The sequence below is a fragment of the Perognathus longimembris genome, chromosome 2 (assembly GCF_023159225.1).
Source record: "Perognathus longimembris pacificus isolate PPM17 chromosome 2, ASM2315922v1, whole genome shotgun sequence".
NCBI classification, from domain to species: domain Eukaryota; kingdom Metazoa; phylum Chordata; class Mammalia; order Rodentia; family Heteromyidae; genus Perognathus; species Perognathus longimembris.
The window spans coordinates 20,983,188-20,999,417 of NC_063162.1; the positions used below are offsets into that span (position 1 = coordinate 20,983,188).

At 46.9% G+C, this 16,230-nt stretch overlaps 1 protein-coding gene across 3 annotated transcripts in view; it reads right to left on the minus strand.

Moving 5' to 3' along the window:
* Sufu (SUFU negative regulator of hedgehog signaling) overlaps nt 1–16,230 on the minus strand; it is a 91,329-nt gene that overhangs the window by 9,809 nt on the left and 65,290 nt on the right. For all 3 annotated transcript variants that reach the window (XM_048338346.1, XM_048338345.1, XM_048338348.1), the window contains exons 9-10: nt 6,401–6,535; nt 4,222–4,360 (exon numbers count right to left, since the gene is read on the minus strand). In XM_048338346.1, coding sequence (XP_048194303.1) covers nt 4,222–4,360; nt 6,401–6,535 — 274 coding nt within the window. The remainder of the gene's footprint in view (nt 1–4,221; nt 4,361–6,400; nt 6,536–16,230) is intronic.

A 16,230-nucleotide genomic window follows, 5' to 3' on the forward strand; every position in this document is an offset into this window, starting at 1 on the left:
AGGTCTCTGGGTCAGCCCAAGCAAAGACGTCTAAGGGGAAGAAGTGTGGCCAGTCCACCAGTGAAAGGAAACGTGGCAGACAATCAAAGAGGAGCTGCCCAGGGCTTGTATTAGTGAGTCCCAAGCCACCTTTTACATAGCATCCACATGGGTGGATGGGGCCACTGCCATTGAGAGTGCAGACTTGTCTAGAGAGGAATGGGAGTCTGTCCCTGGGCTGGGGCAGAGCTCACTGGTGATTTCCAGCGGGGCCAGAAGTAGCAGAGTCCACTTGAACAACTCAGGTGTCTTCTCCTGAGCCAGTGACCTTCCACCCGACTGCTAGAGAGTTGCTGCGACTAGGAGTGCTGCCTGGGTGAGCTGTCAGACAGCACACAGCTGAGAAAACATGCAGAGGCTAAAAATCTATTCTCATATTTGGTGATGTGACCCCTCTGTGACCTCTGGGACTCAGACTTCTTCCCTGCAGACAGCACTAGCTGGGGACTGAGGAGCTACTCAGCTGTGGGCCAGGCTCAGCTGAGAGGACAGAGAGCCTGATATCAACAGGCCAAGGAGTAGGTTTGCCAACGCCTTGGCTGGAGGGGAGGAGCAAAAGAAGAGGAAGAGGCAAAAGAAGAATTTGGCAGGCCTTCCCTCAGGGTCTAAAAGACCCTCCTTGTCAAGCTCCAGATTTGGCTGACATGTTTTACCATCTCAACAAAGGTAACACAGCAAAGGTAGAAGGGACAGAGCCAGACGTCTTCTCAGGAAAGAGAAGAGCATGCACTGGAGCTAAATCCTGCCTCTGGAGCAACTCTGAACGCATGTGCACTCACCACACCCCTCACGGAGCTGTCTCTTCCCCACATTTCTACGCACCATCACACTGACTTCCCTGGACTGGGTTCCCCTGAGATGGTCCAAGGTGAGAAAGCAGGTGCCAGTCCAGGAGAAGGTGGGTTCAGGACCTGTCTGCACTTACTCCACAAACTCCGGAAAGGAGCTCAGGTTCCCTAACCTTTGCATTGTCCTCTCAGCTCTCCTTTGTCATTTTCCTCATGCAGGGTGTCTCTGCCTTGCTTTCCCTCTAGAGATAACAAGCCTGGGCTGATAGCCAGAGCCAGGTGCCAAGGCTGGTAGTGAGGGCTTCCAAGGCTGCTAAAGGCTGATGCAAGAACCTCATACCTGCCCTCGTGCTTCAGTGGCAACCCACTGGGAGAGTTCACACAGCAGCCAATAGAAAGAAGTCCTGATCCCTCCATGTCCCACATCTGTGGCATTTAGTACTTTCCTGCTATTCTGTCCCCAGAGGGCTGGCACCTGAATTCTAGAAGTGAGAGATGCCGCACGGAGCAAGGGTGGGCTCTCTGTGTTGGGTTCACCTTCTCTAGAGGTCTGAGATGCTTGGCACTGGGGGATGGGCCTCCCTTGTGAGTGTGAGTCTAACTCCAGGCCTCCAGACTCTTGGGGAGACAGGTAGCCTCCGAGAGAGACCTAGAGGCCCACAAGTCATTACAAGCTCAGGTTCTCACAAGCCAAGGAGCTGTCTGTGACCACAGAGGCAGGACCCTAAAGGGGAAGGCGGCTGGCAGTCAGAGGCAGAAAATGCTGACTGCTCAAGGGAGGGGAGGAGGGCTGGCGAGGGTGTTGGCTCCTCTGCTGAGAACGGCTGGCTGGGGCAGGGTCAGAGGGTTTCCCAGGGCTCCTCAAAAAGGGCCTGAGAAACCCCTCGGTGATCTAGGGTGCATGCCTGGAGAGGGGGGCCTCAGCCAGCCTTCCCAGGAGTTCTCCTGTGAGCTGCTCCGTGGTGGACCACACTAATGAGCCCATAACACAGGCCTTTGATTAAGCAGCTCCCAGCACAGCAACTTTATTGAAACATGCCGAGGCTGGCGGCTCGTTCCCACCGCTCCCTGGTTCCCCAGGCAACAGCCCACGGGAGGGGTCTGAGTGTTGGGAGTCAGCGGATGCTGAGTGCCCCAGCTCACGCAGGGGCTGCCCCCAGGGAGGGGGTTGTGATGCTGGGAGAGGGGAAAGCCAGCAGCTAGGGAAGCAGGAAGAGATAAGGTACTTGGGAATTGTGAGTGGGGTCCAGAAGGCTTCCTTCCAGATGTCTAAGGAGCCGCACAACATCTTGTTGAGTCTTCTGGGGGCTGAGGTTCCTAGGAGGCTGAAAACTGGAGCTGCTGACTACTCCATCCCATATCGCAGGAAGACATTATAAGCGGACGATAGAATTCCAAGGCAGGCTCAGAGTAGAGGGTGTAAAACAGAACTGGGTGGATTTTCTTCTTTGAGGCTGGGGAGTCCCTTTATCCCCAAGTAAATGCCCTTGAGCCATCAATCCACACACACGCACCACGAGGACACATCTGTCAAGACCTGTCAGCACGATGTCTGAATTCTGATCTTTCATGGGCCGGGGTCTCCTACCGTCCTCAACTTCCGCCTCCTTGCCAGCCCTGCTCAGGGAAGCGGTCTGAACCCTCCTGTTCTCAGCAGAGGCAGTGATGGCAGTCTGAGACATGGCTGGGGGCGGTGGGGGGGTGGCAGAGGCCCTTTCCACTTACACTGGGAGAATTTCAAATGTTACACTTCAGAGCTTTTGCTACAGTAACTACCAACACCACATGGTCAGAAATCTAATGTTACCAAGTGGGACTTTTAAAATGTATTTATAACTTTATGGTTCAAAGTAATTTTGTTATGAAACAATGTAATAACAACAGTGGAAAAAGGCAAGATAATTTATGGAACACAATATCCCTAAAGCACTAGCTTCCATTTCTACCTCAGCTTAGTCTGAGGAGTGTGGTTGGTGTCTTTTGTTTGCTGTTTGTTTTAATTAAGGGTTAGGATTTTGCTGTGTGTGTGTTGGGGGGAGGGGGGTTTGGCCTGAAGGAGGAAGAACTGCTATAAGAAGACACACACAGACAAAAACATGCCCATATCGAAAGTATATATACTCTACAGACCTCAGACTTCTCTCTAGACTGGGTTAAACCCACAAAAATCAGTGAGATTCTTCCTACTCCAATACCCCCCCCCCCCCCATGTTCTCTTCAACACAGAGCTCAGTCACTTTTTGGATCAGAGGTCAGGCGTTGGCGGTCTCACTCTCTCCCCCCCCCCCCCTGCCCCCCGTCCCAGCCCAGTGCTAACACAGAACCTAGGCCCTCTAGCATGCTAGACAATCATTCTACCACCCCCATTCCTTAGTTCCCTTTCTTTCTTTTTTTTTTTTTGTTTTTTTTTTTTTTTGGCCAGTCCTGGGCCTTGGACTCAGGGCCTGAGCACTGTCCCTGGCTTCTTCCCGCTCAAGGCTAGCACTCTGCCACTTGAGCCACAGCGCCGCTTCTGGCCGTTTTCTGTATATGTGGTGCTGGGGAATCGAACCTAGGGCCTCGTGTATCCGAGGCAGGCACTCTTGCCACTAGGCTATATCCCCAGCCCTTTCTTTCTTTTTTTTTAATTGTTATTATAAAGGAGATGTATAATCCCTTTCCCAATAAGGTAGCGAGTGATTCTTCCTTTCCCACCCCCAATTAACAAATGCCAAAAAGGAGTGTGACAGACCATACTGAGCACACCTTAGAGACCTGGGTAGGGTTGGATGCTAGAAGGAAGCCAGTGCCTCTTAGTCCCAGCTCTCTGCTTGGCATCAGCTCTGAAGGTATTGAAGCAGAAGAGCAGAGGAAAGAAAATGTGCACTTGACAAGCCAGCAGGTTTCTGTTTAGACAATCAAGGTTTCCATCAGGAGGAATGGAAGAGCTGTTAGATTGGTTTGGAGAGGCTCTAGCCACAGATGGCTACTTCTTCTGAATTCTGGTGAGATTCCCATATAGCTGCTACAGAGTGGCTTCCATACATTGCCTCACCTTTAGTTTCTTGAATGTTGGTTTACTGAAGATATTGACAGTGTTCTCATACCTCCCTGTGTGTTCTTATCCACAGTGTTTCTCACACTTAGATTTCCAAAGGAATCACAATTATTAATGGCCAAGAGAGATCACTTATTGTAGATGATGGGATGGGGATAAGGCCTGAAAGTGGCCCCAGAGCTGCCAAGATCAGCAGCATTATCCACACTCTACAACCACACACAGGCCCCAGGCTCTGAATCCAAGAGGCAACTCAAAACCAGCCTAGGGAGAAGGAAGAGAAACTACCCAGAGCTGCTAAGGCAGGTAGAAGTGCCTGTGGAAAGAAGATAGGAAGAAGAAAAGGAGTCATCTCACTTGTAACCAGGGTCCATGAGCTGCATAAGGATGTTCCTCAGTGGCAAAGGCACCTTCTACTCCCGTGGAGACAAATGTGATGGCCATATCACCTGTGATACTTTTATATGTAAAGTGCCGTCCGTGCAGGAGCCTGCCCCTGGGGGTGAACACAGTGACAGTAAGGAGCTGGGTGTGGAAATAGCCTAAACTATAACAAACCTAGCAGAGGCTCTGGGACAATGGGACCATGCCCTCCTGGTGGCCCACTTGCCTACTAATGGGACTGTAATCAAACATGTTCACTGTAGCATCTTCAAAGAAAAGCCTCCAGCATCAGTTCTCTAATAAAATCCTTCCAAAGTGCTCCAAGCCAGAGGAGACAACTCTAGATCAGGGTTCAAAGGGTCTTAGGGGTAGGGGCTGCGGCCTTCCTCCCTACTGGTGAGGACATGAAGGCCAGAGAAGGAAGTCAGTAATGTTCCCAGGGTCATGCTGGAAGTAAAGAGGGAGTCATGTTCCCTTTTGCTTAGAGGGTGGAGGTAAAGTGGCACCTAACCAAAGAATCCTAGTGCTTTCAAAACATGACACTTCCCAGTTTCCAGGAAGAATCTTCTATCTGCTCCTGAGCTTCCCTGAAACATTTAAATAATGATCCAAAAAAAGAAAGAAAGAAAGAAAGAAAAAAAGAAAGGAAGAAAGAAAGGGCTGGGAATATGGCCTAGTGGTAAAAGTGTTTGCCCCATATACATGAAGCCCTGGGTTCGATTCCTCAGCACCACATATATAGAAAAAGCCAGAAGTGGTGCTGTGGCTCAAGTGGCAGAGTGCTAGCCTTGAGCAAAAAGAAGCCAGGGACAGTGCTCAGGCCCTGAGTTCAAGCCCCAGGACTGGCAAAAAAAAAAAAGGCTGAGGCCAAGTGGGGTCCCCAGTCTGGAATATGTATACATATACATATATATACATATATGTATATATATGTATGTATGTATATATATATATATATTTGGGGTGGGGGAAGAGCAGGCAGGAACAACCAACAAGCAAATGAAACAAAACCAGCACTTTACTTTTTTAGGTGCCTTGGATTAACCAGGTCTAAAGGTCTGAGCCTGCAACCAAGGGCTTGGGAAAACATAGCTGGGTTCCTGTGCATTCTGACCTCTTTCTGTCTTTGTCCTACTGATCAAAGTAGGGGGTCAAGACTGGTTACCTTTCAAATTCCTTCCCTTGATGTCAGGGACAGTGGGGCTATCCAAGCTATGCAACTGTTTGCCATCCTCCATTTAGAGTGATTCCTGTTACCTCCCCTGCTAGCACAGTGAGGGAGGGAGCTCCAGGGCATGGAGGAGGCCAGCTGCAAGAGATCCAGCTCAGTGCAGTGTGCCTAAGCTGACAGCCAAGTTCTGGCCACAAGGGCTGGGTTCTGACTCTGGACAGCAGCAGAAGGGACACAGCTGGGCCTCTTGGTCCCTCAAGGAGTCTGCTGGACTGGCCAGTGGGTGTGAAGAACTGAGGGTCTTGTATGGGAAAAGCAGCAGCAGGAAGCAAGAGTCCAACCCACTGGAACCCTTTCCCTGACAACCCAGTGAGATTGGTGACTCAGTCACCCCTGACATTGGGGTTGAGGAATGGCAGGGGGTATCTGAGACGCCCTTGAAACTCCTTAAGGAGGACAGGGTTGAAGAACAATTTCTAGATGAAGGAGAGCTCTACAGCATCTATTTCCTGTGGAGTTAAGATTCTGAAGTAAGATCTGTTAACCAAACAAACAGCCAGACTAGAGACCAATATGGCTCTGGAGGCTGCTACTGTTCTAGCCTAAGAGCTACAGCTATTCTAGAGACTATCTACAGGACTAACTACCTCTCACTACTCCCAGAGGCTTGGGCAGGGAGAGTACTACATAGCCTAGTGACATGGCTACTTGAGTCTCTAGGCTCTCTCACAGGCCCAAGGTAGAACTACTCAAGTAGCTTTCTTACCTCTCAAGCACCAGGCTCTGCTCAGGCTGTCCATAAGTACCCATAGGTGGGCAAAGTGGCCACCATAGGCCTAGTGACACTTGGGAGAGCTCTAGAGGACATGTGTTAGGAAGGAGGGATGGTAAGGCTCTAAAGTATCCCTTAGACCAAGCTAGGTGCTGCAGAGCTGAACTACATAGCAGGTTGAGCTGTACAGTGGAACTGTCTTGGCTCACCTCAAGCAGAGAGGAATGAGGGCTCCTGACTCCTGGTTGAATTTCAGGTGTACACTTTCAAGCTGCCGTGTGCGGATCAACTCATGGGGAATGATGGCCGTGGAGTTGTCACTTTCCAGGCTATCTTTGCGGCTCCTGTGAAGCAAGCACAGGAACAGGTTCAGCACATAGTGAAATCCACAGGGAGGAGCAAGATGGGAGTTCCTGGCTGAGCTCCTGATAATGATAGCAGCAGCCACCCTTCACACTGCACTTGCCAAGTGCCAGCCTGTGTGTTAACTATTTCTCACTGACTGGCTGTCACAAGGGTGGGCATACTGGGACCAGGGAGGCTAAGTAACCTTCCCAGTTGCACAGCAAGGAGTAGAGCTGGCATTGTCTCTCAGGTAGGTCTGGTTCTAAAGCCCACATCTTTGACCAACAACACACTATGTTAAAGTCTATGCCACAGTGGCTTGCTCCCCCTATGAGAGCTCCAGGAAGCCTCATTCATCTTTCCCTAGAGCCCTAGACCCCTTGTTCTCCAAGGCTGGTATGGGAGGGCACCATGACATGAGCTCTATGGCCTCCTGTCCAGCTGACCCCAGAAAGGCTCTGAGCATGCCCACTCTTGCTAAAGGCCAGGCACAGAAGTGACACAATCCTCACTGAGAGGTAAAACTGAGTCTTTAGGAATCAGACTACTGGGCCTGAGATCCCACCCTGCTAAACTTCAGGTCCCCCCGGAGACCTGTGCCAGATTCCTCCTGATAGTGGCTTTAGCTACACTAAGCCATCTCTGCAGCTTCACATTCCCTCCTGCCTGGCTCACCACCAACAGCCTGTCCCACAGCTGGGTCACAGGGTCCCTTTGCATTCTATGATTTGCTCTTGCAAACTCAGCTGCCCCTATCTGACAACCTCTCAAATCTGCCTCAGCAGGAAATAAAGGTCAGCCACTGATCCCATTCAAAAGGCCGGATTCTAGTTTGGAACTGTGAATCTCAGAACAATTCCCCAAGTGTCCATCAAAATACTGGGTGAGGAGCTTTACTTATTTATCATTCCAGCCGCAGGCAGAAGCCACCCAGGATGTCTGAGCTGGACTGCCACCCAGGGGCAGGCCCCACCTCCTCACACAATGGTGGGGGGTGAGTACTAGGGCCCACAGCCAATGAAGTGCCAACAGGCAGAGCCCCTCCCTGGGGCCAGGTATGAGGTCAGCATTGGCAGGCAGGCAGGGCCCTGCAGAGGCAGTGGTTTGGAAAGTGCTGGTTCCCAGGTAATGGGGGCAGTTGCCCCTAGCTGGTCTCCTCCCTTGTGAGGGACCCACCCCAAGATTTGACTGCTCTTTCACAAAAGCAATCTTTTCTTTAGGTTTCTTAAAGCTGCTTCTGCAACTGCCTTTCCCTGTCCTTTCCTTGGCAAGCGCTTCTTTCACAAGACCTGTGAAGGGAAACAAACACGATAGCCAGGAGGATCATGGTATTTCAGGACTGGAAGGAAACTCAGAGGTTGTTTAAACTACCTCTTCCCTTTTCAAAAAGGGGACAGCAAGGCATCCAAGGCCACAGAACTGGAATGCAGCAGACCCATGTGGTTACTTTGGTCTTCTGAACAACTCTTTCCTTTCTACCAGGCTATTCCCTCTGTCTTCTGAGGAGGGCAATACTGAACATCACATCTCAGCCAGGCACTACTGATGAGCTCAGAGGTGATATGGATGGCCCTGGGGCCCAAACAAGAGAACACAGGAAATAACAGTAGCCTTGTTTATTGAACACTTCCTCTGAACACAGGTTCACCAAGAGTCCTCACAGCCAGCACCAAGGTGGGCTCTGTCAACCCTTTTACAAATGAGGTGAGGTAACCTGCCTAAGGTCATAAAGGGAATTTGTTCACTTACTTGTAGTGGTACAGGGGCTTGCAGCCTCGTCCTCTCACTGGGAGACAGGGTACCCCTCATAGCTGGCACTCTGCCACTTGAGCTACACCTCTACTTCTGGTTAACTGGAGCTAAGAATTTTGAAGATTTGTCAGCTTGGACTGGTTTTGAACCGAAATCCTCAACTTCCAGCCTCTTGAGTACCTAGGATTATAGTTATGAGCCCAGCTTTTTTTTCTTTTTTGTGGTTGTAGGGCTTGAACCCAGGGCCTGGGCACTATCCCTGAGCTCTTTTGCTCAAGGCTAGTGCTTTACCACTTTGAGCCACAGCCCTATGAGTGGTTAACTGGAGATAAAAGTCTCCTAAGGTTTTTCCTGCCTGGGCTGACTTTGAACCGTAATGTTCAGATCTCAGCCTCCTGATTAGCTAGGATTACAGCTGTGAGCCACTAGCACCCAGCATGTAAGAGCTTCTTATACCCATTCACTACCATATTTCCCACAGGGACCGGGATAGGGCCTGCTAGAAGATCTCAGCCTAGGCAAAAATGCTTATGAATAGCAGGAAGAGGTGGGCTGGGGGCTGGTAGAGAAGAATCAACAGCACAGAGGGCTAGAAAGTCTCAAGCTGGAGGGAAAAATAAATTGTTGAGAGTCAGCTAAAGTCACCTTGGTAACTGCCACAACACACTCACCCAGAACGAGGACATCAAACCCAACTGCAAACAGCTTTAAAGAAATGGAAAAGAACTTAATCATCTGAAGAATTAATGTGACAAGTGCCCACATTTACACCTCCCACCAACCTTCAATCATCTGGAAAAAAAATACTTTAATCTTTTAAGAGAAAAAAAAAAAAAACCCTGCAAAATGCTAGATCTGCAGTCCTGGAGCTTGGGTATTTCCGGCACGCTGCTTCAATGGAAACGTGGCTGCTCCACACACGCAGGAGCTCAGCTTTTTGCTGATTTGTTTTTTCTGGACATCGATGCAGAAGCATGAATTATTTGTGTGGGCTGGGTGAGGTATTAAATCTGCAGCCGACACAGGTTTGCAAATGTTTTGCATGGTTGTCAGCTTAATCTTAGTCATAAAAAAAAAAAAATAAGTAGTGTGCTCGCCAGCATGGCCTAATTTTTCAGCTGGGCTGTTTTCTCCCAGAGTTCCCAGGAGAGAAGGCTGAGCTTTGGGGACTAGAAGGGAAAAGGGATCCTGGGGAGGCATGCCCCGTCCCCACAGAGCATTGTTAGGGACAGGGGGCCAGAGGCATGCTCTATGAGGCAAAGTGACAAACTGCAGAGATCCTGGCTTTGAGTCCCATGTGACCTTGGGCAAAAGACTGAATACTCGAAACTTTAGTGCCTTTTTTTTCTCACTGGGACTAAATAACAGTGAGGCCACTATACTGACTAGATGAGATGACCGCTAGATGAGATGACCCCTGTGAGATATCTAATAGTATCTTCATTGCAGTAAGTGCTTAAAATTGAGACAGCTTCTAAAGTCTCTGCTAGTCCTGCAAGAATGTTGATGATTTAATAGAAACTTGTTTGCCCTTATTCTGGGCCCAGAATCCAACTGCCTGAGGCCAGGTCAGTTCCCCAGCTGAGCTTAGGAGACAGGACTTCTAAGAAAGGGCTTGAGGAGGCTCCTGACTTTGGTGATGGGCTGCTGGAGGCCCTGGTCAGCACTAGTGCTCCGGAAAAGTCAACCAAACTCCTTGGAGCCTTTGTTCCACTGAGGGAGGCACTGGCCAAGCCATCTTGTATCTACAGAACACAATGTTTCTTCCTGCAATTCTCAAGTCCCTGGCACTCAAATCACCAGCATTTTAATCCCACAAGTCTTTTGACTCCCTGAGGCTACCTGTACATCCCACAAATAGTTTATCTTTCTAGGATCTGGGGCCCTAATGTCCAACACGGTTGTGAAATCCTCCACCCTCCTTTGGATTTATTGTAGCTTGTCAAATCTATAGTCATGTCCAGAAGTAAAGTGTCATGTGCAGGAATAAATGCAGTATGTGTTCCAACTTAAGCAGATCACAGGCCCTGTGATCTCTTATTTGGGGTACTTAATTTCTTTGAAAACTGTCATCAAATGATCTGTTCTTTGTAACCTCATCATACCAACTCATACCACAATATTTCTGTCAATGAAGCTTCCCTCTAGCTTTCTCCAACAGGCTGGCCTTAGACCTTTTCTCTCCCACCCAGTATATACTGTTGATTATTTGGAGCTAACAGCAGAAGACTTCTGCTAGGGCTAGGGCTTCAGGCATTTCAGATAATTCTGAGCCTTGACTCTGGCATCCGTCATACAGGCAATCCTTCCTGATTTCACATCACTGACAAAATTGATAAACTCACCATGGATGTTTTCAACCCAGGCTTTGATTAAACAGGGAACAGGCCAGGGCTAGGCAGACAGCCTGACAGACCGACATCATTAGTCTTAGAGTATGTTCATCCAACCAATTATGAATAACCCCTCTCTTCCCATCACCAGCCTCTCACCCTCCTGGATGCTCTCTGGATGTTTTTGCCTGTTTATAATGATGTCACAGCACTCTCAAAATATTTTGCTAACCCTGTTTATAAGAGGCCATGGTACCTCTTTTGTCCACTAGTGAGGTAAGCAATTCTTAAAACCTTTTTCTCACAGCTATATTCCAAGCTCCTTGCCAAATAATCTAGTCTAGAATTTTCCTGAGAATGACACCAATTTCACCAGTCTAGAGAGTGCAAGACGGCTCACGGCTCTTGGCACCCTGTAATTTTTGAGCGCTAGCATTCTGCCAACATCCTTCTCCGTTCTCTCAAAGAGCACTGACATCAACCTTGTGACTCTCATCTGCTAGCACAATACAATGTGGACCAGGAGATTGGAAAACATGGCCTCTGTCTTCTTGTCACTACTTGGGTGACTTCCTAGGCTGATAAGGCATTTTTTTTTGAGGTAGATGCATACATAACATAGGTAAAAATTTCTCTCCCTGCCACTGATTAGCACTGCTCCATCTAACAATGATGTCTAGGTTTCATTCTTCTTGCTCCAAATAGAAGTACAAAAATGAAGTTCTTTTTCCTGGTTATAAACTTTTTTTTTGGGGGGGGGGCATTTCTGGGGCTTGAACTCAGGGCCTGAGCACTGTCCCTGGCTTCTTTTGCTCAAGGCTAGCACTCTACCATTTGAGTCACAGTGCCACTTTCAGCCTTTTCTGTTTGTGTGGTGCTAAGGAATCGAACCCCGGGCTTCATGCATGCTAAGCAAGCACTCTACCACTAAGTCACATTCCTAGCCCCTTTTGCAAGCTCTTGAGTTTCAGCTTTTTTTTTTCTTGTCCATTTCCTCCTCCTCCTCCGTCTCGGCCTCCTAAGTACTGGATTTTAGATGTGTACCATACCTGATTTGACCCCGTCCCTTACCTCTGTGCCGGTAGAATGTACCTCTTTTTCCAACTACTGTTTACATTTTTCAAAAAAATTTGAGTTGTGTGAAGAATTCTCTACATGCCTACACTGGTCCTCAGAGATACATGCCTCTTATAGGTTTTTGAGAAAGTACTCATAATGATATTAAAAATGCCTTTTATTGAGTGCAGACAATAGTGTCAGGTCCTGTGTTAAACCCTTTATATACTTTTCATCCTTTCATTTTTATAACAATCCTATAAATAGGTGTTATTCTCCTCATTTAAAGATGAAGAAACTGAAACTCAGAGACCTAAATAACTAGCCAAAGGTCATGCAATGAGCACCCCAAAAAAAATTGAGACAAAACCCTAGTTCTTTCTGATACCAGTTAAAACATCACCATATATATCCTATATACCTTCTCTGTTACCTTTTTGCTTGATATGTTAATCTGGGCTGGCCTCTCTCAACCCTCCTGCATCTGCTTTTCTAGTTAAGGGGACTTACAGGTTAGTATCACCATGTCTGGCTTAACTCTTATCCCTCTTCAGAGATCTTTTGATTTTTAAGGCTATAAGGACACACTTATTTTTCCTAAACACTTAAAAACAAACAAACAAAAACCTACCTTCCTGAAGATAAAGCAGAAATTCTCAAGGAGTATTTATTTATTTATATACCAGTACCAGAATTTGAACCCTGGGCCTCATACTTGCTAGTAAGTAGGCACACCTCTGGCCCTTGATGAAATTTTAAGAGGCTTCTAGAAAACTAGTTACAGGCCATTTATGGTAGCACATGTATGCAATTCCAGCATTGAGGAGGCTGATGAAGGAGAATAGTGAGTTAGAGGCTAGCCTAAGCTACATAGTGAGACCCTGTCTCAACTCTACACACAAAAGGAAAGAGGTCAGGCACTCATGGCTCATGCCTATAAGCCCAGCTACTCAGGTGGCTGAGATCTGAGGACTGAGGTTTGAAGCCAACCCAGGCAGGAAAATCTGTGTGATTCAACTTCAATTAACCACCAAACACCTGGAGGTGGAGGTGTGGCTCAAGTAGTTAGGCACTAGCTTTTTTTTTTCCCCCCTGGTCCTAGGGCTTGAACTCAGGGCCTAGGTGCTGTCCCTGAGCTTCTTTGTGCTCAGGGCTAGCACTCTCCCAACTTGAGCCACAAAGCCACTTCCAGCTTTTTTGAGTAGTTTATTGGAGATAAGAGTCTCATGGGGGCTTTTCTGCCCAGGCTGGCTTTGAACTGTGAAACTATAATCTCAGCCTCTTGAGTAGCTAGGATTACAGGCGTGAGCCACGGGCGCCCAGTTTGTAGGGCACTTGGCTCAAGCAAAAAAAAATTTAAGGATAAGCACCTAGAATTCAAATCCCAGGAATGGCACAAAGAAAAGAAAAAAAGGAAGAAAGAGTTACAGAAAGGAAAGGACAAAACAGCTGAGGTACAGTAAGGGCTGGATGTAATATGTGTATCTCAAGTTGGAGAATCACAAAATGTTGGCCTTTTGGAGGACTATAGTGGGGAAATTAACTGGTTTCATTTTGTATAAGCCAAAATTTTCCAATCTTAGCCAGAGAATCCCCCCTTTTCACTCTCCTGTACTCTATCCTGTCTCTATCCTGTCCAGCTACTTTCTCCCAGAGCTATTACTCCTACCTCATCATACTCCTTGCTGGTCAGAATTAGATCAACAGCTGAGTTCCCCTTAGCAATTCCTTGCTCTCTGAGTCAGAGGCTTTCTGGAGGGACTGTCAGATGGTTCTCTGCTGCTCATTTCCCCTGGGCTTGCCTTGGTGCCAATGCTGTGCTTTTTACCTGGAATGTGTTATCTTTTATTCCCCCACTGGGCAAGGCAAGCTGTAACAGCTTGAACAATATCATTTCATTTATTCTCTGCCTTCCTTCCTTCGTCTCATTTCCTGAGCCTCCTGAATTCTGGGATTACAAGCATGAAATACTATGCCCAGTGTTTCCTTTTTACTGTCCCTGGCTTCTTTTTGCTCAAGGCTAGCACTCTACCACTTAAGCCACAGTGCCATCTGGCTTTTTTCTATATATGTGGTGCTGAGGACTCGAACCCAGGGCTCCATGTATGAGAGGCAAGAACTCTACCACTAGGCCATATTCCCAGCCCCAGTGTTTGGCTTTTTTTTTTTTTTTTTTTTAAAGTTTAAAGAGCCAAATAGTTCCACAAGGCTCACTAGAACTGTAAGTAGGCTTCCCACTCCACACCATTGACACCTGTTAACTGATTCTTTTGAAATTTCCCTTGATACTTTTAATATACTTTATTTATTATCTCCTCTTAATTGACTGTTTTCTCCTCTTACTAGAGTGTTCTCTTTAGAGGTATACCTCCAGTTCCAGCCTTTATGCTAGTTAATTGAAGGTAAGAGTCTCTCAAATTTATCTGCTTGGACTGGCTTTAAACCACAATCCTCAGATCTCAGCCTCCTGAGTAGCTAGGATTAGAGGCATGAGGCTTTGGCACCTGGCTATCCTGTCATGCCCATTTTGGGGATTCATTTGCTTGAACCATCTTTTACTATCCTTTTATCCTAAGATAGTATTTACCTTTATCATTGAGTTTTTTGAAGGCAAATTGAGTCTTGCTTGCTTTTAGAAACAACAAAAAACCCAACAACAAAAATCAGATTGAACTCAGGGCCTCACACTTAAAGGTAAGCCATCTATCCGGTGAGCCATGCCTCCAGCTGTGGGTCTTGCTTTTTAATTCAACTTACTATATCTTTTGATTAGAGATTTGAGACTATTAACATTCAGTGTTAATACTGAAAGATATGTAGAATTTCTAATCATTTTGTTGTTTTGTGATTGATGTTTGTTTCTTTTCTAGTCCTCATTTGCTAATTTACTTATCAAGTGGGATTTATTTTTTTTTTTGTTATGTTTGTGTTCCTCATCTGCGTGTTGCACTTGAATTTTTAGTATGTTGCTCCTAGCCAGCAGTTTCCACCAACTTGTACCTTCATAGGTTTCCAGACAAACTAAAATTCCAGTTTTACTCACTGTACTGGTATGTAGACTTCAGGGCTTCTTTTAGTTTTGTTTTTTTGTTTTTGTTCCGTCCCTTCTTTTTTTCCCCTGTGGATTAGTGGGTACCGCCTACACTTTTTGTTTTTATTTTTAAAACAGAGTCTCATGCCGGGTGCTGGTGGCTTATCTGTAATTCTAGCTACTCAATAGGCTGAGATCTGAGGATCATGGTTCAAAGCCAGCCCAGGCAGAAGAGTCCCCATAAGACTCTTATCGCCAATTAACCATTCAAAAACCACAAGTTGAGCTGTGGCTCAAAGTAGTAGAACACTAGCCTTGAGCAAAAGAGCTCAGTGACAGGGCCTAAACCCTGAGTTCAAGCCCTATAACTAACAACAACAAAAAAAAACCCAAAACAAATGGGGCTGGGGATATGGCCTAGTGGCAAGAGTGCTTGCCTCGTGTACATAAAGCCCTGGGTTCAATTCCCCAGCACCACATATACAGAAAACGGCCAGAAGTGGTGCTGTGGCTCAAGTGGCAGAGTGCTAGCCTTGAGCAAAGAGAAGCCAGGGACAGTGCTCAGGCCCTGAGTCCAAGCCCCAGGATTGGCCAAAAAAAAACAACAACAACAAAAAACCAAAACAAAAGTCTCACTATATAGCTCAGGTTGGCCTGGAACTTGCTATATATCCCAGGCAGGTCTCAAACACAATATTGTCCTACCTCAGCCCCTCAAGTTCTGAGATGTGCATCACTATGCTCCGTTTCCTTATCCTCTTTTATAAGTAGCACACAGTGGTAAAAAGAAGAAGAAAAGGCCCAAGGATTGAAAGCAACCTTTAGTTCAAATACTGGCTGACATTTCCTCCTAGTGGTTTGACTCTAGATAAATTATTAAACCTAAGCCTTAGTGTTCTACTTTGAGAAATAGGAACAACAGCAGTTCACAATAAAGTGCATTTATAGCAATGAAAACTGCCTGCTGAGCCTCAAGAATATTTCCAGCCCATGATTCTGGGCTGTTGAAAGAATGGAGGAGCGGTATATGGGGTGGTTTACAGACATAACTTAGCAATCCAGGAGTGGATTTAAATCTTCCATTTATTCAGTCTTTAGTACTTGTCTATACAAGACATTTTATATATAATTACATTTCTCACTATAAAAGGTAACTTAAGAAAATTTTTTTTTGCCAGTCCTGGGGCTTGAACTCAGGACCTGAGCACTGTCCCTGGCTTCTTTTTGCTCACCGCTGGCACCCTACCTCTTGAGCCACAGCGCCACTTCTGGCCTTTTCTGTTTCTGTGGTGCTGAGGAATCGAACCAGGGCTTCATTCATGCTAGGCAAGCACTTTATTGCTAAGCTACATTCCCAGCCCCTAACTTTTTTCATATTCTAACACATCTTCCCCTTTCAGTGTTAAAGATAGACTCCTAATTTCCATAATGTATGGTTTACAGTACATGCCTTGGTCATCCTACCTATACTTCAAAAACTGGCAGAACCTATTTCATGCTTCTTTCTACACTGGCCTCTTCC